This window comes from Mytilus galloprovincialis, chromosome 5 (assembly GCF_965363235.1).
Source record: "Mytilus galloprovincialis chromosome 5, xbMytGall1.hap1.1, whole genome shotgun sequence".
NCBI lineage: Eukaryota > Metazoa > Mollusca > Bivalvia > Mytilida > Mytilidae > Mytilus > Mytilus galloprovincialis.
Genome location: NC_134842.1, coordinates 8,621,009 through 8,645,802, shown reverse-complemented (window position 1 = coordinate 8,645,802; position 24,794 = coordinate 8,621,009). Strand labels below are relative to the sequence as shown.

Here is a 24,794-nt window from a genome sequence, read left to right as displayed (position 1 = left end):
AACTATTATAAAGCCTTAAGTAAGTACATAAATAGAAAGATCTATCTTCAAATGTGAACTAAGTTTTTAATTAATTCCCATTTACTATCAAATTTCTCTCTTGCTCTAGGGGATCTGTAAAAGGAGGTAGATATTTTTTTCTATTTGGTAGGAATTTTTAATCATAGCTATGACACCTTTAAGAGTCGTTAATGAAGTATTAAAGCGACATGTATAAATATAATATTTAACCAGAATAGTGAATAAGTTTAGGGAAATATCCCAAGACTCTGACCCAAGAACAATATTTTCCACATTAAGAATTAAAGTTAAATTATTTTCAACTAGAAAAAGTGCTGCAATTTCTAACCACAAATTTCTAACTAGCATACAATCCCAGAAAAGGTGACTTATAGTTTCTTTAGTTTCATTACAGAAACTACATAAGTTAGTTTCTTTTAACCCGTATTTCTGCAATAATGCATTTGTAGCGAGAGTTCTATGTAAAATCTTAAACTGGAACATACTAAATTTGTTGTTTTTAGTGCAACAAAAGGGTAAACTATAAAAGAACTCCCAATTTTCTATATGAGTGCCTAGTTCCTTACACATTTTGTCTTCTTGTTTTGTAGGACGTTCTGTATACATTGACAAGAATTTTTTATAAAAGAACTGACATGACTTTTTATTGTTTTTTTATAAATTCAAATTTATCGTTAGATATGTGAGTAATTTTCTCTGAAGTAGTGATTAAATTTTTCCAGTCTTTTGGTATCATATGCAGCAAAGAATGGTATTCCAAGAAATTAATATTAAGATTATATTTTTCGCAGAATTCTTTTAAAGTAAAAAAATTACTGTTTTCATCAAGTAAATCACCTATAAAGAAAACTCCTGATTCAACCCACCTCTGGTAAAAGGCAGTTCTATTATTAATTTTCAAACTCTTGTTTAACCATATGGATTGTTTCATGATCCCTTCAGCAGTGCCATTAGTGACAGTGTTTAAGATATTCCAGTTTAGTAAAATATCTTTCCAGAAATTATTAAAATTTGAAGAAATCTTTTGGATACCATCAGGGGTCATCAACCATATTTTGTCTGCTCCTAATCTGTTGTATTGATCTATTAACAATGTTTTCCATGGGGATATATTCAAGGGGTCTAAAAGTTTATTTATCCATGTCATCTTTAATGAATAACAAAAGGATCTTATATCTGGCATTTTCAACCCCCCATTTTCAAATAACCCTATCATAACTTTTCTTTTAATCTTGTCTGGTTTTCCTGACCACAAGAAACTAAAAAAAATATTTTGAATTTCTTTTATTTTATCATCCGGAGGATTTGGCAAAACTGTCAATGATTGAATTAGAATAGGTAGAGCTAGTGATTTAATGACCTTGATCTTTCCCAAATATGTTAAATCTCTATAAACCCAGGAATTTAGCAGGCTCTGTATTTTTTTTATTTTGTCTTCAAAATTTACAAGCGTTTTATTTTCACTGAACAGATCAATTTTATTCCTAAAAGTTTAAATTTTCCTGAATGATTCCAGTTCAAATTTCTTGTAGTTGTTAGTTTATCCCTTCAGTGAATCTTTGACCCAATCCATATGGCTTCTGTTTTATCAAAATTAGCCCTAAGTCCCGCACACTCAGAAAATTTTTCTAAAGTATATAAACATTTATCTAAAGATTTCTCATCCTTGTCTAATAAGAGACATGAGTCATCTGCATACTGGCTTAGTAGATACTCAGAATCATTTATTTTCATACCATTTATATCTGGGTTATTTTTAAGTGCAGCACTCATAAGCTCTAAAGATAATATAAAGAGATATGGAGATAGAGGATCACCTTGTCTAACACCCCGACCAATATTAAAAAATTGAGAACAATGTCCATTATTTATAATACAGCTCTGAGATTCTGAATATAAGGTCTTGACCCATCTACAAAAAATAGTACCAAATCCTAGAAAAGACAAAGCCAAGTCTATAAATGACCACTCAAGAGTATCAAAAGCTTTCTCAAAGTCTAATAAAAGTAAAAAACCTGGTAGATTATCATCTTCTGCCTTTTCCATAATGTCAAAAATAAGCCTGGTACATTCTCCAATATACCTCCCCTTTATGAAACCTTGCTGTGTTTCACTAATTATATCCCCAAGAAAAGGTTTTATTCTATTTGCTAATGCAGCTGATGCAATTTTTGTATCAACATTTAATAAAGTGATAGGTCTCCAGTTTTTTAATTGAAATTTTGATTTACCCTCTTTTGGAATGCATGTTATTACTCCTTGTTTCTGACTAACCGAAAAAGATCCAGTTTCTAAGCTATAATTAAAAGATTTTATAATAAACACTAACAACTGATGCTCATGGAACTGCACGTATTAAAAGGAAAATAAACTTTTATTTCAAGGGGTTCATCTAACTGGATGCTTGGAAGGCAAAAACACTGAATTTCTAATTTCTCCCTTTTTAATGAGTTACAATTTATAATGGGAAACTATAGTTATTATCCAAAACCAATATGACTACGAACTATATGTTCTAGGCTTTATAAAAGTCAGGTATTAAGTAGCCCAACTTGTTTCAAATATGTAAGCATAAAAACATTACCCCTTTTGGCCATAAACATAAAACAAAATTGGCAGTTGTTCACTTGTCAGTGGCATATTCAGCAGGGTTTGAATCAATAGTTTTATTATACACCCAAAAAGGAAATTAAAATGACCATACTGACAACTTTAAAACAAATGTATTTTTAATTTAGTAACTTTGACTTTTATCTTCAACACTAATTCATAAGGCTTCTCCCTCTTACACTTGCATTCCAATCAATACAGAGAAACTCAAGTTACCAATGCCAGAATGCCAGAATCACAATTCATCTAAAAAGACTCAATAATGATCCATCAAAAGTTGACTGAGAAAAGCACAACCTTGTGCGCTATCAAAATATGTAAGACCATAAGGGTTGATAACTAGATAGCTAAATAATTAAAGCTGTGTAGTAAACTATAGAGATTAAAAATTTATCGCACTGATAAAAAAGACAACATTCGAAGGTTTCAATTTTTAATGACATATCCTTGGTAAAAAGGCAACAATCATACCAGGTATCATTAATATCTTTCATATTATTTTCATAAAAAAGTTTTGACTGAAAAAAACTCAGTATATCAACTGAATTGTGACCTGGACTTTGAAAACATTGCAATCTATTGTCATCAACCAAGGCTTTGTTGCAGCAAAGTGAAATAGATGTTCTCTTCACAGGAAGGTTAAGATATATGGATTATCTGTTGGCAAAATTAGATATCTGCATCATTTTGACATATTTTAGTAGCTGTACAAGGGCAGCTGGTGTCATTCCAGGGATACGACTGGCTGCTGCTATCTGAAATGTAAATTGGAATATTTTAATATACAAATATGGGACTAAATGAGACAATTATCCACCATAGACAAAATGAACGTAATGTAAGCAACTATAATTCACTTTATACTGCCCTCGTTCTATTTGAGCAGTCAAAATGGGTTGACTGTATATTTCTATGTCATATACAGTCACCAATATGATATGACTTTTCCTCATGAATATTTAAATAGAAATTGCCGAAATTATAATTAATTATTCATACGACCTATTCAACTTGTTCTTGTTTTCAATGTATACAAGGACTCAAACTTTTTTCTTTTATAATTTTTATAAAAAAAACATATTTCACTTGTTAGTATTGTTGGTCTGCAAACTATAAATCATTATGTTTTATGCTTATTGTTCATATTTTATTTCATTCTCAAACAAATTGGTTCACCATCGATTGCGAATTTCAACAGTTAATGTAAATTTCATTGTGTTGTATATTTCTTCACCTGCATGATTTGAGGCCTTTAATAAAAGGGGGATATTTCATAATATTTAAATCAAGTGATAACATTAACACATTATACACCAATTGAAAATGATTTTTTTTAGATTGCAGTATAAAGACAATAATAGTGCATTGACTTGACATATCAACGATATAAGGATGAGGCTTAGAAACTGGGAAATGGGAGGCTCTATGTACAGCCTTCTTAACATCATTACTTTTTTTCTTCAGATATATGATTTGGTAAAAATAGTGTTTATTGGAAGAATAACTAGTCTGCTATGATTATATTTTGAATATGTTTCACTTACTATCACACTTTTAATGATTGCAAATGCAACTATCCGACAAAACTTCAAATGAAGTGGATGTTAACAGTTATAGGCAACCATACAGCCTCATATTCCAACTTATTTATATTCAACAATGAGAAAAAACCCTTATCATATAGTCAGCTAAAAAGGGCCCCAAAATGAAATCAAAGAGCTGATAGCTCTGAAGTGGAAGAAGGTGAATAAAAGGTAACTTGAATTACCATAAAAGCAGCCCCACTTACCCAGGCTGCTTTGTTCCATTATCGTTAAAATGTATTTTTTTTTCTTCAAACAAGAAAAGGTCATAAGTACATGGATTTCCCATCCGTACAATCATTTTCTATGTTCAGTTGACTATGAAAATTAGGTAAAATCTTTAATTTGGCAGTAATTAAGAAGATCATATCAAGAGGAACACATGTGTACTAAGTTTCAAGTTGATTGGATTTCAACTTCATCAAAAACTACCTCGACCATAAACTTTATAACCAGAAGCAGGACGGACGGACAGACTAGAAAACATATTGCCCATAAATGGAGCATAAAAATAGTAAGACTTGTTACATACCTGCCAACTTTTGAAAGTTCCCATATGGTTTTTTACTGCACAACAATTTTAAAGGTTACAATTTTTAGCGACGTATTTTGCAAGATCTGGATTGTCTAGAAAAAGTGTCATATTTGTATGATGAACTTACATGCCTTTTCCTTAAGTCTGTTTGCATGATTCTAGTTATATATTAAATCGGTAGAAAAAATATACATGAAGCTAGCAGACCAGGGTTTATTTTCCAGATTAAGAATATTAGATGCTTGTTGAAATTTCCAATTTTGAATTATGCACAAAGATGGACCTTTAACAGGTTGGGAACAACACTCCAAATGAGGGTAACCTAACTGGAAGATCATCACAACCCACTGTAAAAAATGAACACAAAATAGAATTTTTCAATAAAATGCTGAAAATAGGCTTTAAAGTATTAAAATGCATTGCAAAAAACAAGTATTTCATTAAATAAATTTAAGTAGAATATTCCTATGATATTCCTTTTCATATTGGATACAAATTTTATTGAGTCTACTGCAGACACTTTGTAGTCAAAGTGTTTCAACTGAGGTACTACACAGGCGTCAAAAGGCGTCATTATGGAGTAAAGGGGGTGGCGTCAAAAAGCGTCATTATGGAGGAAAGGGTTAAGTACTGAATGGTCAAAACATCATGTTTTTTTATCGACATAAATTTTGTCATAAATGTAACCAAATGATGTAGAAATTGTGTTTTTTCTTCAAATTTCCATCAAATTTTAATGTTTATAGTTCCATTATTGCCTCTCTATTTGAATAAAATAAAATAATAAGAAGAATCTGTTTCTTGTTTTGTTTTGTTTTGTTTTTGACAAATGATTGTTCACTGCTAGCAAATGAATCATTATATTTATATATCTTATCTGTATATATTTTTGTTCATGTCTTCAACTCCTTATCATTTGTAAATGTATAGACAAATAAGAAAGAAATAAGCTCCACATGTATATTTGCAACATCGTAAATTATTTAATAAAAATTATGATATAAACTTCAATTTAATCCTTGAAAGGAGGTCTAGATTGCTAAAATAATTTATAAATTTTAATTTTTTTATTTGTCCAAAATCATTTAAATTCATTTAATCAACATCCTTTTATGATTATTTGATTAAAATATTAATCATTTATAGTCTTTTTACAATTTACATTTTTAAAAGCAAAATAACTGAAAACAGGATAAAACAAAGGGAAGTAACAAAAAAGTATTTCAATATTCCCAATACACATCGTTTTGATAACACAACGACAGTTAGCCGGAGGTAAACATCGTTGATTACAAGTATGTTTGACACCCAAGCTGTCAAGTGAAGCCATATAATTATACATCTTCTTTGATGTTCAGGTAAAATTTAACACAGGTGTCAATTACACCCGTACAGTAGCAGAGACATGTATACTAAAGAGATGCGCGACTTGTAAATCTCGCTGACTTCACGCGTGTAAACTCGTACCCAGCATCCTCTAATCTTATGATAACGAGATTAGCGGTAGTCTAGACAATCGATAAATAATCACTCGGAACACCCCGTTATTTTTCTTTGTTTTAAGGACCAGGACAAAGACCTTCAGAATTAAAATCTTGTATTGTAAACAAATTCGCAGGTGAATGATAATGACAATATTTACATGTAGCATTAATCGGTCTGTTAATTAGGGGGTCCCATGATCAGGTGTGTATATTGAAAATTATTACCTTTACAGGAAATTACTGTGTAATGTCAAAGATGTCAGCAGGCGAATTTCCCCTTTTAAAATTAACTTTCATCTCAATATTTATATCTATATTAAAATTGATGCTTGGTGGTTGTTGTCTTATTCACGATGTCCAAGACAGATTTTTTATCATGGGACGACGATTTAGATTTAGATATATTGTTAGGGGAATACACAGATACTGACCCAATTGTAGATAGTGACGACGACTTTGTTCTAGAGACAGTTGTGCACCCCCCAAAAAAGGTCAAGGGAATTGACAAGAGTTTAAGTGCAGATGGAACTGCTACTGATGGTTACAAATGTCCTGACTGTGACAAGATTCTGAAATCTATCTCTGGGTTCCGTGGACACACTTCAAGACAACATGGAAAACAATTGAAAGGTAATTTAGGCGAAAATGTTTTTTTTTTTCTTCATCTTTTTAACAAGGACGCATTTGTTTTAGAAAAAAATTATGCTCCAAAAATGAATTAAAAAATGTTTTCTAGTTTTTCAAGAAATATTTATAAATAATATTAAAGAGAAGGGAAAACAACATTAAAATGTTTTTAAATCTGATAATAGAAATTTATTTGTAAAACACAATTAAAGGAAAACGTAATTATTTATAAATTTATTTATAAAATATGAAACAAGAAATTTTTTTTTATAAATTCGATCTTTTTAAAAAGAAATAAACCATGTTCCAAGAAATAACTGAAATAAGGTCAAAGTATTATGAAAACATTTAATGAAAATATTTTTTTTTTAAACAAAGGGAAAATATATATAATTATTTGTATTAAAGTACTTACATTTTAAAATATAAAAGAACAAAAATTTAATGTGGCTGTCAATATGTATGTAATATTTGCCACTGGAAATCATCCAAATCAATAAATATAAACCATTTTTTTTACTTTTCAGCAACAGACCACAAGGCTAATAAACCAGACGTACTTGTACATGTACAGGAGAAAGAAAATACACACTCTTCAACTCCCCAGATATCCATAGATGAGATTTTTCCAAATGCATACCTGTCAACATTTAAAGCCCTTGAAGATGACCCTATGATAGCTTTATTTGGATCAACAGATTTTTTGCCCATTCTTCAGGTATCAAAGCATAAGCCAAAAGTTGAGGAATTCTTTTTCATTGCATTCTGTGCCATATTCAAAGACAATGCAAGCATCACCATTGAAGCTGACAGGGAAACCATTTTTTCAAGTTTTCACCGCATACGTTTAAGCGACACTTTACAGACTGGTGGTATCACCCTCTTTCAATCGCTTGGTTTTATGGACTCCTCAGTCATAACAAACTTTGTACAGACATTTCTGCTCGAATTGATGAATCAAGTCCTAAAGGAACATTTATCCAAAAAAATGAAGCAAACACAAGCCTTTGACAACTCTCTTACAGATAATGACCAGAAAATATTGTTTTATATTGCTGGGTTCATCATTCAGGCACTCCATAAGAGATACAATAAACTGAAAGTATCAAATCTTAAAGAAGAAAAGTTATTGTGTGTTCAAAGTTTGCAAGAATCATCAGATACCAAAACATTTCTAAGTAAATTTAAATCATGGACAGTTAAGAAAGATCGTGGTGGTCTCAAGTTTCCAACTGATAATTTTTATCTTCTGGTCCGTCACATGGAGATTATTGTAAGACAGAGTGTAAATTTGGATAATTTAAGTGCATCTTCTCTCTGTAAAGACTCACTAAAAGAAAAGATTATGGATGCATTCATGGTGAAGCACTATGCCTCTGAGCTTTTTCCAGCCAGTGACAATACTTTGTGTTTAATGGAGGACATTGTAAATGTGTTTTTAACTGTTCGTGGAAATGCAGTGAGTAAACTTCATCGCAGAAAACTTGCTAAAAGCAACAAACAGAATGCCAAAAAGCCTTCCAAGCCTTCAAGTAGTTTACGACAAGTGCTTAAACCTAAAGTTACTAATTAGATAAACTTTTATAGTCATATCAATTGATCAACAATTTAATTTATGTTAAATATTGACAATCATATGTATACTAGCTATAAGTTGTGTAGCAGGAACTATTCTGCGTTTTTAAACAATGTTAAAGTGGTTGGTGATAGAAAAAGTATTGTTTCTTGTCTAATTAAAACATCTCTATGTTTGAAATTTGATCCTAATTGTTTATGTATCGTGGCAAATTTCTTGTGAAAATATGAATAATTCCCAATAAATCAGTATACATGTATGATTACTGTAAATTCAGATAAAAGTGTAGTTCTTTTCTGTCAAGATTATCAGGTTTCATTACACGAAAACTATACTGGAATAATAGCACTAGAATTATTTAAAACAAAAAAACTTGAATACAATGAAAACTGAAATGTCCATGTATATGAAGATGTATGGGGTTCACCAATAAGACAGCAACCAAGCAAATAAAATATACAAACATTAAGATTTATCCATACATATATATGTAGTGTTCAACCATATAGTACATGTAGTATGATACCAAAAGGACAATTAAATTCTTAAATTGAAGTTAAAATGTACTATACAAAGCCATGGCCCATTTAGCCCTGAATTAAAGCTTGATACAAGTGTAAGCTTATGCTCTATGTTGAAGGTCGTACTGTTATCCTATAATTGCTAATACATCAACCATATTTTGTCATTAAGAATTTTCTCATTGTCATTCATACCCGTTCTTATGTGTCTTATTTTACAAAAGCACACCACCATGCTTCCCTCATCATGAGCAAAACCTATTCAGTCTGCAGGAAAGTATTTTGCAAAGCTAAAAATAGGTAAAACACAAACACAAATGTAAATAAATTGATCAATTTACTTTTTGATAACACTGATAAACATTTATATAAACATACATAGAAAATATATATACATGTATATATGAAAATTATACATCATGAACAGCACCATTTAGAAGTGAAATACAACAGAGTTAAATTATCCAAACCCTTTTACATCATTGATGTAACTATAAAAAAAATATCTTCTAACTTCTATTTCTTTCGGAGGATGTTGGGAACAAAATTGCAGGATTGCATTATATAGTAATGGGTTAAATTGAGACATGTGAACCAACACCTTTTAGCAGAATATGTAGGTAGAGTAATCTAAATTAATGTTTAATTCTGACAGTATTGCTCTGATAAGCAGATAATATGTTTAAAAAAATATTATGTACATCATTTGATTATAAATACAATATAGTGAATTATATACATTTGTATACATGTAAAGTATACATATTTTCTTGAGCAAAACACTTATTTAACAAGGTCATCTTCAGTTTTCCCTTCATGACAAAAAATGAATTTTTAGCCACCCCATAAAGACCTGCCTTAAGTTATTGAACAAATTGTTCCAATTTTAAAGATTTTTTCCTGAATTGTATGCTTATCTCATACATGCATTGAACATATGTTGGTGGGCACTAAAAAAAATCTTTCCTACCAGATCTTAAAAGCATGTGAAGGCGCGTGCCATCAACCATAATTTTTTTCATGGTGGCATAAAAAAAGGGGGGGGGGGTGTATTTGGATTTAATATAAGTCCCTCATTGACGTAACAGTATTGAAGGTTGACTGACTATTGGAGTATTACATTGATAAAAAATATTTGTCCAAATTTTAAACAATTTTAAAACATATTACACATAATCAATTTTACCAAAAGACAGTTAGAACATAATTGCACGGCGACGTGGCAATTTAGTATTGTCAATAACTCTGTTTATGTTGCCTCTTTGAGTATTTCCACGCTTTGGTGCTAATGCTTGGGCTCCTATTGTTCTTATTTGGGTCATTATATTTCTTACTTCATACACTGTTGGGTTGTTGTTGGCTCCAGTTTTGTGTCGTAAATGTCCAAAGTGTTGCTCCAGAGGGTCCTGATTGAAATTGTGTGTGAGAACAAATGGAGCACCTTCATTCAGGAGAAATTCTGTGCATTCTGTAATGGAGTTCACACTTATTTGCAACCCTTGCAATGTCTGGTAACTTAGCTGCATCCCAGCTTGCTGTGATTTAGTGAAATTACCTTGACGATTTACCACAGAATCTTTCCATGTGCTCAAATAGTTCATGAAATCTGTCTTCAGCCAGTTTAAGCGCACATCTTGTAGGTTGCGGTAAGGATCCAGATTTGGGTTCCTTTTATTGCGACCCTCAAATAGACTACGGACGTTCATACAATCAAAAAATTTGTTCATGTTACGGATAAAATTTACTGTCTCTGACACTTGCTCATCATACAGTTCCTCAAGAGCATTTGCAACTGTGTCGCTTAAAATTTGAGCTGCTAAGTTAACCTTCATGTAGCTAAAAGCTGTCATGTCAATATGGCCTCGAGTCAATTTTGGACATGGATTGTACAAATCCAGTTCACAATGTTCCTCGAACAGTCTAACTAAATGTAACCAGGAAATGTCTTTTCCATCTTTCCACAAACGTCTTGTATTTTTGTGAGACTGCGAATTACTGAAGCAATTCCTGGTGGTTTTCAGTAGATGGGGAACATCAGACACAAAGTATAAATTTCTACTGGTATCGTGCGGATTAACAGTGTAGTATACCAGTTCATTATTTAATCTATGCAAGTTAAAAAATCTTCTGTTTGGTGAAGCACCGTCACATGTGAGGAAAAGTACTTTCAACTTAACAAAACTTTCCAATATCTGTACTGCTTTCCATATAATCGGATATAGGAAGTCTGCTGTAATGCTGGTCGTTGCAAAAGCAGCAAAGGGAAACTTAAGAGAAGTTGTCACACCTCTAACCATTAAAACCAACATAAACTTAGCAAGTTTTGATGATGTATTGTTTGTTACCTTTTCAATTTCAAGAATTTGGTTGCCCACAGAATCAAGGTCTACATAGCCAACAAGTTCTCCTGTATTCTTGTCATATACAAGGTCTTCTTTAACTTTTACTTCATCAAACAATAAACCAACATACGACTTCCACTGTTCATCAAACAGTCCAATCTTGGCCGCCTCCTCCTTCAGCATCTTTACAACATCTGTCTGGAAACCAGTAGCACTTTTAATATAATGAGAGTAATCAAATAATGTTCTGGTGCTAGGCAAATTTATAAACCCTGCCTCTCTCACTGCATCATACGCCTTACTAGACTTTTGTCGGATAAAAAGACACCAGCGAATAATCATTGGATGCCATCGCATTCCATTACCAGACCCGTTAAACTTCATCTGTTGCTCCCAGAATAGTCTTTGAAAGGAATTCTCATCCGGATATGCCTTGTATACTTCTTCCTGACAAGTAGACATCAAATCTTTAACTTCATTGTTTTGAATTTCACCAAGTGTGACACCTTTCTGAAGAATGTCTCTTTCAACTGTTCGTTTCATCTTTGAAATTTCACTGTCTAGTGTCTGAATATGTTTCTTTTGTTGTTGCAGTTTATTGGTTAACATTTCCCTTGACATGTCTTTGTGTTTATAAGTTGAATGCATAAGATCTGTACCTTGCTTTTGTCTGTTTTCTGCCTGTTGGTTGAGACGTTGTTTTCTTAACTTCAAAGACTTCCTATACTGTGAGCATGTCTTACAACGGTTATGTTGCACAAGCAAACAACAAGATGATGATCGTATTGTTGAATGGTATGTGAATGCTCCAATAGATGCACAAAAGTCACCCTCTCTGTATGCAACAATGCCAGGTGAACTTTGATGACTGATACCTGCACCGACTACTGTCACATCTTGAAATTCTTCATCCGGATTTCCTATACAAACATTGTATTTTGAAAGTTTATTCAGAAGCAATACTACAGCTTTAGCAGAGGTGAAACTTGATGGCATTCCTTCCCATATCTCGTGGTCAGCTGACACAGTGATCTGATGTATACTTATATTTACTTTAAAGTTTCTACAAATGTTAATAGCAGATTTAATGACAGTTTTTCCAGAGTTGTTGTAAAATGATAGGATCTGAATATCACTACTTGTAGAGTTCAACATATACGGTGCAGGTAAACTACATCTCAATGCTTCATAAAGTATCTCATATGTACCTGGTGATGTTTCTATTTCACATTGTCCTTGCACTGTTGTCATTTGTAGATGGCAATCACTATGTCTATGCACATCGCTTAAAATTATTCCACTTACATTAGAACACATGTCTACCTCATTGCTGCATAATGTCTGACCATTGTTTTCTGTGTCAATAGTGTTCAAAACTTCAGCCATTATCGAATGTTCATAATGTGCACTTGCAGCTGTAGCTTTTTCACCATCTGAATAGTCATCAGATTCAGGGTGGGCACAATAGCTGTGGTCCAAATAAGGGTACTCTGTATCTGAATTAACATTTGATTTATGTCGTTTATCTTTATAGCCTTTCCTTCTCTGGGCGATGGGTCTTTTTTTTGGCATTCTGAAATTATATGAAAAAATTATTAAAGACTTAGTTCACAGACTTCAATCAACATCATCGCATGACATGTTTTTTTCTTCAAATGACCATAACTTGTATATATATCAGATATTCTGTAGATATGATACAATACATGTACATTGAATGTAAAACATTGTCTTATTCAAAATGTTCCAATCCTGGGAAATCCCATTTTGTGAAAGGACATGGTACTATAACAAGCATTCATTACAGCATGGCAAAACATAGTCATACATGTTAACTCTATTATATAACATAAATATCAAATCAGTATCTTTAAGTATGACGAAAAAAGAGTGGAAAACTGATTATTAGAGTGCATTTTCAACTCAAGGGACCCTAACTCTGGACAAAAAAACTATATACCAAATAACAAATCAATATCTTAAAGCATGAATAAAAAAAAGCGTGGAAAACTGACTTGCAAGATGGATAGACAGAGTGCAACCTTAAGTCCCCTTAGAATTGGGCAGTGAGTAACAAAAAAAATGGAAAGAGTGCATGGATAAAATTTGAACAATTCTCTTAGTTTCATGAAAAATCCTAGTCCTCATAATCAGTCCAGGACCAAAGTACATGTCCTTTAAAAAGTTTTTAATTCTTTCCTAAGAAAAACTTTAAGAATCATCAATTCCGTCATGTAAATGCCAAACCCTTATTTCTATGACGGTTCCTAGCATAAGATAGTAATGGCCTGTCAGTTGAGCCTGTTAAGTCACAAACTACATTGTAAAACCTCAGACAGTGGAAGTATAAAAAAACTATTTAAAAAAATTAGAGATTTTTTTTTAAAACTGCTAGAAAGTCAAGCAAATGTATTATAGTTGATGTTATCAGTCAAATTTAAATCTTACTGCAGTAAACATGGTAAGAAGGAAGTAGAGGAATTCCATTCATAATTTTACCTTTACTTGTCCAGGTCATATATATGTAATTGTTTAAAATGAAGTTTTATGGGTTTACTTCAATGTAAAAATTAAATAATGGCCAAAATATTAGAATGTAGGACAGAAAGTCATGGACAAAAAGTCACAATTCAGTTTTTAGATTATTTTTCTTTGAACAAGAAAAAAAAAATTTTGAAAAGATAATTAAAGTTTTTTCTTGAACTTAATAATTATGTGTAAGCAACTTTGAAATTAAAATTTATTCAACAAATATCAATAATGATCGAATAATTGTTATGAAAACAAAATGTCAAAGTGGCTTGGTACTTCATTTTAATGGTTTAATGGTGCATGTATGTCTCTGCAATTGCAAAAAGATATTTCCTTCTTCAAACAAGAAAATTTATAATATTTAATATAATGCATAACAATTTGACAAGATATGTTGGGCTACTTTGCACGGTGATAAAAATTTTCAAGTTCTAACACCAGGGATTCACACTACCTTGTTTATGGTGTTAATTATTAAACTAGAAAGACTTCATCAATTTGTTAACAACAGGTGACATTTCTGCATGTCAAAGTGGTTTAATTACATGAGTTAGATAACTTATTAAGAGGAAGGATCATAAAGCTACTGATTACCAAAATGTTTGATCTTTACTTCATGTACCTTACAGGATGTTTACTTATTAATAGGTGTCAAATTATAAAGTTTTATTACCATAATCAAGATTTTTGAATTACCAGCATTAAGACCCGAATGGAGCTTAACAACAAGAACATTATTAAGAACTGATTAGCATGTGTTTAGTAATTTAATTATCATTGCTTTAATTTTCAAATAAAAGAACATTATGACTCTGATTATGTCAATATCTTAAAATTTAAAACAGTATGTGAAATGTTCTTAAAGTCACATTTGATGAATAAATAGACATGGTGTAATCTTGATCAGACAACAACTAAGAACACAAAAATATCTTTCTTTAAATATGCTTCTTTCAGATGAGCATGTAAAAATGTATGCTTATACTGTGATAAACTCAAAGATTATATACCATGAATAAAAAAGACTGTCAGTCAGCACGGTTAGCCACTAGTTCGATGCCCCAGACTAGTAAAATTTCATTAGGACTAGTGAGTTTTTGCGAAACTTTGTTTGGCCCAATAAGAAAAATGTCAGAGTATTGATCTTCGGACTAGTAATTGAAAAAGTATTTAGTGCAGACTGGACTGTTAATAAATATATAGCTCTCGGCGAGAGCAGTCCTGAAAACTAAGCCTCCAAGAGCAAAGAGATATATTAAAACAATTTTTTAAAATATTTCACAGCTTCATATGTGTGGATATAAATCCTCACTCAAAATGTGTGAAGAGCATTTTTTGTTGCTAAATACATGATGGATTTTTACATGTCTCTTTTAGGTCAATATTCACATGTACATTATCATGATTATAACAATCATTTAAGGTCAACTTAATTTTGTTTTAAAAATGTACCTTATGGTTGACAAACAAAATGCAAAAGTTGTTTTTAAATCAGCAATGAGAATGATTAACATGAGTATTAAATTAAAATATGTGAAAATTGATTTTCATTTATAACAATGTCATGAATGTACTACCGCACATACATATATAAAATTACAATGTCATGAATGTACTACCAAACAGACATTATGTATGTATGTGCCTGCCCAAAGTACAGAACCAGTCATTCTGTGATTGTCGTTTGTTGATGGGTTACACATTTTTTTAGGTCATTTTTTAGTACATAAATTAGGCCATTAGTTTTCTTGTTTGAATTGTTTTACATTTGTCATTTTGGGGACCTTCAAGATATAGCTGACTATGCTGTATGGGCTTTTGCCCATTGTTGAAGACCGCTCAGTGACCTATAGCAGTTAATTTCTGTGTCGTTCGGTCTCTTGTGGAGAGTTGTTTCATTGGCACTCCTACCACATCTTCCTCTATTATAAAAATGTATTTATACATAGAACTGCCAAACTTTCAGAAGAGTAGCAGTTACAAAAAATCTTAATGTTATAAGGTCTATAACAATATAGTCAATCTGATAAAAAGAAAATATCACAGACCTAACTTTGGCAAGCAGTTTTGTATTTAATAAGTTACATTTTAAATCATCTACATGTGACCTGCTTTAAAAAGTAAGGTATGTGCATTTGTATAAATATAATAAAATGCTCGCTTTTAGTGTCCAGCGTTAAATTCTGCATGCATGCATGTTCAGGACAAAATCAAATTAAAAAGATACAATAAACAGGATCTGTAATAGAGCTCAAGAAGGATTGCAAATTTTGACAGACAATGTAAATTCATATTATATGAGGGTAAAGATAGAAACGGAATTGCAACACGTGCATGTTTATATTTTCTCTGTCACTTTATATATGATATGCAGTTTTGTGAGAACAGATATCTTTGAAGGGTTTCGACTTATGGAGCTACATCATGTTTAATAACATTTGTCTTAAATGTACATGTACATACTTTAATATATCTTTCATATGTCTTATTTGCTTTTTAATATTAAAATCCTGAATCAATATGGATCGTTCATGAAAAGATGCTGTTGGGTCTTCGATGCTAGTATTTAAAGTCATGTATGTAATAAAAAGATGTTGTATGTTTGGGAATCAGACAACTCTCAACCAGAGACCAAATGACTTAGCGATTGACAGCAAGTTGCCACATTGCTTTCAACACCGATCAACACCCATGCTGCTTACCAAGAATGTATATAGAATTTTAGTTACAAACGATATGTCTGCAAGCTTGATAAGACAAAAAATGACCAATCTATAATTAATGCATCATTAAACATATTTATCTGCAAATCAATTAAAACAAAAATACAAATATGTTATAAAGCATGCATACCTGATATGAATCTGGGATCTTTAAGCAATAGCAGATGTGGAAAAATAAAGATGAATAAAAAGGGAGTAAAGAACCATGATTTATAGTTTTTGAATAGACATATCTGTCTTTGTCACAATGTAAGATATCAAGAATCCTATATAAACAATGTTTTAAGGTGATATTTTATTCAGAATGAGAATTCAGTAGGACGACATTGTGCTAAATAGTGACCCCGAGGAGTCATTTTGAAACCATTCAAGTCGTTTTTTTATCAAACGATAATTTTATTCAGGATTATCCCAGTCCAAATATAATATGAGAAACCGTTTTATAAACCTTATATGTCATTGTTTAAACACGCACAACCTCGAAATATTGCTTAGTTTTATTTATTTTTGTTCCAAAAGTCGGGAGGCTTATCGAGTTCTGAACCTAAAATTTGGGGTTCTTGAATTGGGATATAAATTCGCCTATAATTTGATTAAATATTACTAAAGAAGGCTAAAAATAACAAATAAACTATGCCTCTATATAAAATTAAGTTATTCTTACCTGAATTGTGTTGATATAGGTTGTATTTAATTATAATATGGTTGTTTTCTGTACGTTATAGCTGTTTGTAAATAATCAATATGGCGGATAGTTTGGCGGATTTTCTACTCTCGAGAAATCTCGTGCACACACGTGAAGTTGACCGCTGGGTAATAGCCGTAACGATAAGTTGCCAATCTCTGTATTTATATGTCTCTGACAGTAGTAAGAAATGATCAAATATGGCGTCTGAAAAATTTCATACACGGGAGTTTTTTCTCCTAAACGGGAGGTTCACATGTATGTTACGAAGGGCATCTAATTCACATGACAAAGGAAAACCATGAATGAAGACAACACTTTATATATCCTTTTTATTCATATAAAAACAAAATCTTCTTGTCTGCAGGATTGCAAATTCGTAACTTCAAGGGCGAACTTGTAAACAGGGCGAGTTGTCCCGATACCAAATTCACGCATGCGTAATACAAATATCTACAGTTAAAACATCCTGTTACAAGTAAACAAATAACGTTCATGTGGATGAGATGAAATCTAATAATTTACATAAATAAAAGGGTCATATTTACGATAGTGATTGTTTTACAATCATAATTTACAAATTAAATGATTCAGATGCCTAATCATGTGTAAAAATCGGTGTCAGGAATCTAAGTTGTTTTGAAATTGTAATACACGAAATGAATGCGGCATACGGAGACTCAATGCCAATGGTCAGCCCCTTAAGTCTTCAGAAGACTTGACGTCTTCTTCCACTAAAAATGTGACATACATGTACCATCAACAACCACTGAACTACATGCTCAAGACGAAAACAATCTGACAATGCAAAAAGAAAAACCCAACAGACAAACAATAGAACACAAAACATAACATGAAAAACTAACGACTGAGCAACATAAACCATGTAACAAATAACCATCAAGGAAGAGCATTTACTAGAAAAAAAATGCATGCACTTTAAGTCTCAGGTCCCTGTAATAATCATGACAGAATTTTATTGTAAACACAATTTATCATAATGAAACACTTTTTCATTAAGATTACAACAACAGGGTGTTTTTCAAATATGGAGATGTTTTTTATGAAAGTTACATGTTTAGTGTCATTCATCAACTTGACATGTTTGGGTTATTAATGACGTCATATGGACACATTATTGGGATCAGAACCTTTTATGACAGACTTTTCTGAATGTTACATATTTACTGAAAACATCTACTTGTTTATAGAACCACATTGCTCCATGACCATGATCATATTTCATACTTACAGTAAGAGGTCTCACTTCAGTTAGTTTTACTCTAGCATCAGTAGATATGTCATTCATACTGTAAATATCAAATAGTTAGTTTTATAATTTTTCATGAATAAATATAAATTTAGCTTTAAAAATAAATCCAACAAGAGTAAATAAATATATACAAATATTTTTGTTTTTTCCCTACCTGTTAATGTTCTTATAAATGTGAAAAGATGCTTTACCTTGATAGTTACAATTTTTTTTTATTACGTCTAAACTTTGATTGAAGAGCATCACTATTCAGTCTTATATAGACAAAACAGGAGTATTTGATGCATATCTTCAGGAACCTGACATCTTTATTTCAACTCAGCAACAATAGTGATTTTTCATATAATGTATCCAGTGCAATCCACTTATACGACCTCATAAAAACTAATTTTTACTTTATAAAAAATGTTTACAAGCACATTGATTAACTCTAACCATTTAAAAATAACAGATATTCAAGTAATATACTCCTTCTCTCAAGTCATTGAACTAGGGGATTTTAAAATATTGGTTATTGAGATAAAAGTTTCGGTTACCTCATATAATCTAAACTATCTGGTAATACAAGCTGTTCATCTTTACGGACTTCATTTATTTCTTCCATTTGTGCTTCCATCTCATTGGCATATTTAGCTGAAATATTTAATATAGTTTAAAACATATTTATAAAACCTATCTTAATCAGCCTTATCTTTCATCATTTTGCCTCTGAGATTGTAGGGTTATCTAAGGATACAAAATACGACAATTACATATCACTTTACTCAATCAACAATAAGTTAGCTGTTCGTTTTCTGAATGTCCATGTGAATATGTGTAAGATACTAGTTTTTTTTAACTAGCTTTAATATATATTTCTTAAATCAATCTTTGAAAATATTATAGTATAAAAATGACATTGAGAAACTGTCAAGCAGAGTTCAAATGACATAGATATAAGCAATCATAAGTTACTAAATGGCCTTGAACAATGAGAAAATCATACTGTATAGGCACCAATAAAATTATATTGTGTATAGCACTGCCATAACTGTTTCATCCATAAATGAAAAGTAATAAAGGGGAAGGAGGACTTTCTTCTTTAATATTGTCCACATTTTTCTATATATCCTTAATATTTAAGCACTTTTTTGTTTTATCTCTCTTTAATATTTTGACACTTATTCTATATTTTGAATCCTCATCCAGACTAATATCTTACCTTCTATCTCTAGTTTCCTTTGTAGATATTTATTATTCCTAAGATGACCAAACTCCTCAGGACAATGTTCAACAAAGTCGGCCATAGTATATTGATTCAGCAACAAATCAAATGCACTGCAAACAAATAAATGTATGTGAAGAAAATACAAAAGTGAGTGTGAACCATTGCATATTGTAAAGTAAAAGTAAAATATCTGATGTAGCAAAGAGTTTGAGACTAACCAGTTTCTGTTACCTTTCTGAACTTAATGTAGACCAGATGGCTTGGATTGTATAATAGCAGAAAATAATTGGTCCTTTTGTCAAATGGCAACTTTATGTTTTCTGGTCTGTTTGTCTGTTGGTCCATTTATTTGTCCCTTCTTTCATCTGTTTGTTCATTATTCGTTCATCCTTTTTTCAAGCTTCAGGTTAAAGTTTTAGGTCAAGGTAGTTGAAGTTGAAGTCTTATAACCACATTTTTTCTGTTTTGCTTTCAGAAAGCACAATTTATTAAAGCTACCTACATATATTTTATCCTGAAACTCTATTGTTTGATTTTTGTCTATATAACCCACAAAATTGGGTTTTTCTTGCATCATCTTCTCACTTTTGCACAATCTGTATTTGAAAAGTCCTGTGACCCATACTTTTGATAATATTTTGGAAAAAGCATGATATAAACTACATTTTGTCAAATTAATAAAATTTCTATTGATTTTAATTTAAACTCCCCATCTCGATAAGACCATACCTTCTTGAGTTAACATTACTGTTGTTTTCTCTTTTCAGTATCACTCTCCATTTTGTTACTGGTTTCACAATAGATTTTAATAATTCCACATTCTCTATCAGCTCTTGTTCTAACACTTTGGATCTATTATATCTGTAGTCACTTACACAACCAGCTTTATAACCTAAAATTACAAAGATATAAATTTAATACAAAATTCATGATAATCTAATAGAGTTATGTCCCATTGTACACTTTTTACAGATTTCCAAGTGTCTTGTGTGCATCAATTCAGTTTATATTTTCCTTTCAAATTAACTTTGCTATTCCCTTGTGTTAATTATAATAATAATAATTATAATATACATGTAAAATCTGAGAAAGTTCAAAAAGACAGCTGATTGCCATGCCACAATCAATTAAATCTTGTTTGGCCATTAATAATTTACTCATAATTTTTTGAAACAGTCAAGAAGCATGCAAGAAAAACATTGTAACCAGAATCATTCTAAAAATTCTTAATTTACAAGCTTGAATAAACTTCATAGTATTTAAAAGAGTTTCTTATTTATTTGTCATTTGACCTTTTTCTGTAAGCCTCCTGTCAGCATTATCAGGTCTTAGGGCCAGTCTGAATTCTGATCGACTTGTAAACATCCTGTATGGTTCATTAGTACCCTGGGTAGTCAGGTCGTCTATAAGTACTCCTATATATCCCTCTGTTCTATCCACAATCATGGGGGATTTGTTTTGTACTTTTAAAGCAGCATTGATCCCAGCTACTAATCCCTGTTAAAGAAAGAATAGATCTATATATATATTTATTGATACATGTATATGACTTTTATAGTGTTTAGTTGTTAAATATCATGTTGCTCTGTTAAAAGTAAATGTATATTAAGTTTCAACTGTTACAGATTTTATAAAGTCAAGAAATGGCCAGTCCTGTTTTATTGCCATTTTTAAAAGGCATAAAGGGTGGAGCCTGTTAATTTTACCTGTTCACTTGGTTGCTGTCTTCATTATGTATTTTTTTTATTTATTTATCTTTTTATCATAAATCAGGTGTTAGTTTTCTCATTTGATGTATTTTACATGTTGTCATCAGTGGAACTTGTAATCTATGTCATTTGGTAATTGAGGGATAGTTGTCTCATTGACAATAATACACTAGGTCACTAGAAAAAACATTCTAGTGCATTGAGAAAATATAAGATAAGTCGGCAATGATGATATTTAAGGAACCTGAAGCTATAGCAAAATTTACCAATCAATAGCATCACACACGAAAAAAATTATATATTTTGTTATTCTGAATCATAATCTTGCAATCAAAATTGTACCACACAATCTATGGAGTAAAGACACAATATAATTCATGGCCAATAAGCTAATGGTATCACTGGTCACCTAATGGTTTTCCTGGACATCTGATCAGTATCTCCTGGAATAATTTACCCTATTATCACTCTACCATCATTTATTATAATAAAGTGCCAGTACCCCATTGATTTTAAACCGGTTAAATAACTCAACATGTCAAGTGACTCAAGTATGAATGAGAAGGTTTTGTTGTTTATTTTATTTACCAGAACAGTTAAGGTCAATCAAGAGATAAACAATATATTCTTACAGATTTCTAATCAATGAGGTAAACCAATAACTCAGTCATTCTCTTTTCTCCTTCTGTTTCCAAAAACATATGTCATTGATAAAATTCTTATAATACAGTCACAATATTAGTTGTGTAAGCAAACACAAGAAGGAGTAACAGAAGGAAGGGAGATCTAGTTAGATGAATGAATAAACAATGTCACTGATGGTCTGGTCAGTTGATGACTCTTCATATAACAAATCCTTTAAGGTGGTGCCACAAACACCTTGACTACAATTAATTCGTCTGGTTTAATTTTCATAAAGTTTTGAAAAATATTTACTTTGACCATTTGATAAAAATATAATAAATTCAAAAAATTTGAACCACACACTTTGTGATATTGGATATTAGCAATTTGGAAAACACTAATTTTGATCATTGAGTAGCTTAATATTTCCTTAAAAATAGAATGATTTTTAAACGTTCAGCTGATTTTATAGAGTTATCTCCCTGTAGTGTTATGTACCACCTTAACATGCTTTTAAAGTATTGTTACAAATCTCAATTTTAAGTAACCAAGAACTTCAATTTGAAAGAATATCAACTGATAAAATTCTATAACAGAACAACAGTTATAGAACAATTTCAGATACATATAATGTCCTTAAAACTGAAACAAAAAAAGATGCTGATATTTTAATTTACATTCTTATAAAAAGTGAAAGTTTCCATATAACGATTGGAACCAACTCTTAATAGTTTTAACACTGATACTTCAGAGCTATTGGTTTTTCACGTTGGTTTTACACTTGTCATTTTGGGGGCCCTTTACAGCTTGCTGTTTGGTGTGAGCCAAGGCTCAGAGTGTTGAAGAACATACTTTGACTTGGATGGAGAGTTGTTTCATTGGCACTAATACCACATCTTCTTATATCTATTCAAATTACATTAGTTTATCATTAGTATTAACCTGAGCAGCAGCTTCCTCATAACCTGTTGTTCCATTGATCTGACCAGCAAAGTATAAATTTTGTATCCGTAACGTTTCTAAAGTAGGTCGCAGCTGTCTAGGATCCATAAAATCATACTCTACTCCATAACCTGAAAATGTAAAGATTTGTTTATTATTATTGCATGAGGTTCAGGTTGCATTTTCAATTTACCCTTATTGGTCTAGCTATCTAGAAACGAAAATACTGATACCTGCAACAGTCATCAAAAAATTCTAAGAATTATTAATCTCTTCATACTTCAACAGCAAGATTTTTTTATTGAAAAACTTCCCCATTTGATAAAATTTGCTGTGTGAAACAACCTCAAATACTTCGATAATAAATGAAAAATTGATGTGAAATTCCACATCATATAAAGAATTTCTGCTAATCGGATTAAAGAGATAAAAATGTATACATTGTGTAAATAAATCTCTTCAGTTTTGTTCCATTTCAATGGAACTTGTAGGATAATTTTTGTCTTGATACACATTTTCTGTAAAAACAAGTCTGTTGAATTTCTTATTATCTTTTTTCATTATCATATTGAGAAGATTTTTGTCAAGGGGCAAGCTGAAGCTCACCTTCAGGTGTTGGACTGTCTAGCTATGATAGACCCATTGGTGGCCATGGGCTGTTTTCTGCTCTTTGGTTTGGTTGTTGTCTCTTTGACACATTCCCAATTCCAAAATAGAAAGAAGGAAACACAATTCCTATGGTATCATTATGTGGAAGAATGTTAGCAATGAATTAGGTCAAGAAAGGAAAGTAGGATGTGATATGAATATTTAAAATACTTTATCAACCAACATACAAACTACAGTAATAAAAAGATAAAATATTCTTATTATAGATGACTACGTACTGGATAAATTATTACAAACATAAATTAATAATTTTATGAACAAACTAAAATTGTTGATGGTATAATATCTGTAAACCTGTAAATTATATCAGACTGACATATTAACTATTGATAGAGGAGATACTAGTCATGATAAATATCCTTAACTGCAACAGAGAAGATACTATGACATAATCTAAGGGCAATAACTCTTCTGATACAAATAAAATATGATTGATGTCTCCATCTGAAGTATTCATGAGGCAACCACAGTCTTCAATAATTGCTGTTCAAGGAAAATAAAAATTGTTAGAATTTTTAATATTTTTGTAAGCCTAGTGCAATAATGAAAAAATTAATTGAAATGATCATGTAGCGCAACTATTACACATCATTTATCTGTAATTTTAAACTATATTCACTGGTTCTTTACCTCAGCTGATGGATGGATTATTTTATCCGAAGTTACCACAGGCGGATCTAGGGTGCCTGGAGGCCAGGCCCCCCTTTTGTGGGGATAATTTGGTTGAATATATAGGGAATCACTGAAGCTTGACTGGAGCTTACGTCAGTCTGCTGGCCCCCTTCAGAAAAGTTCTAGATCCACCACTGGTTACATTAAGGAGGTTTAATAGAGTTTCACCAAAAGAAGGTCATTCTAATATACATATATAGGGCTCTATCACATGTATGGTCTCTTTTAAATCAATGTCTTTTTAATACAAAGAGTCAGACATAAAATGATATAATATGATGTAAGAATGTATCTATTGGAGTAAATGCCTAAGAAAAGACTTTTTTTAAGTTAACTATGACCTAATGTTATGCTCCTTTCACTTGTTGAGTCTGATGTTCAAGCAATATATTTAGATATTAAAAGTAAATTACAGTCTGCCCGAGAGCCAGTGCTTTCCTATTATTTAAGTGATGTATC

The 24,794-nt window shown here is 31.4% G+C and overlaps 2 protein-coding genes across 2 annotated transcripts in view; both read right to left on the bottom strand.

Moving 5' to 3' along the window:
* Positions 1-1,569: 1,569 nt before the first annotated feature.
* LOC143076989 (uncharacterized) lies at positions 1,570-2,067 on the bottom strand. Its single transcript, XM_076252880.1, has one exon. It carries the CDS (start codon positions 2,065-2,067, stop codon positions 1,570-1,572), a length of 498 nt encoding a protein of 165 aa, XP_076108995.1.
* Positions 2,068-3,051: 984 nt separating this feature from the next.
* LOC143075072 (5-taurinomethyluridine-[tRNA] synthase subunit MTO1, mitochondrial-like) overlaps positions 3,052-24,794 on the bottom strand; it is a gene marked incomplete at its 5' end in the record, with an annotated part of 97,942 nt that continues 76,199 nt past the window's right edge. The window contains 7 exon segments of the mRNA XM_076250332.1: positions 3,052-3,386; positions 18,492-18,549; positions 19,049-19,145; positions 19,714-19,829; positions 20,449-20,611; positions 21,012-21,216; positions 22,995-23,125. Of these exon segments, the coding sequence (XP_076106447.1) occupies positions 3,285-3,386; positions 18,492-18,549; positions 19,049-19,145; positions 19,714-19,829; positions 20,449-20,611; positions 21,012-21,216; positions 22,995-23,125 (872 nt within the window). The 3' untranslated portion in view covers positions 3,052-3,284.

Bases quoted from the DNA above. Each gene is read 5' to 3' on its own strand.
- LOC143076989 (XM_076252880.1), bottom strand. From the start codon at position 2,067: ATGGAAAAGGCAGAAGATGATAATCTACCAGGTTTTTTACTTTTATTA.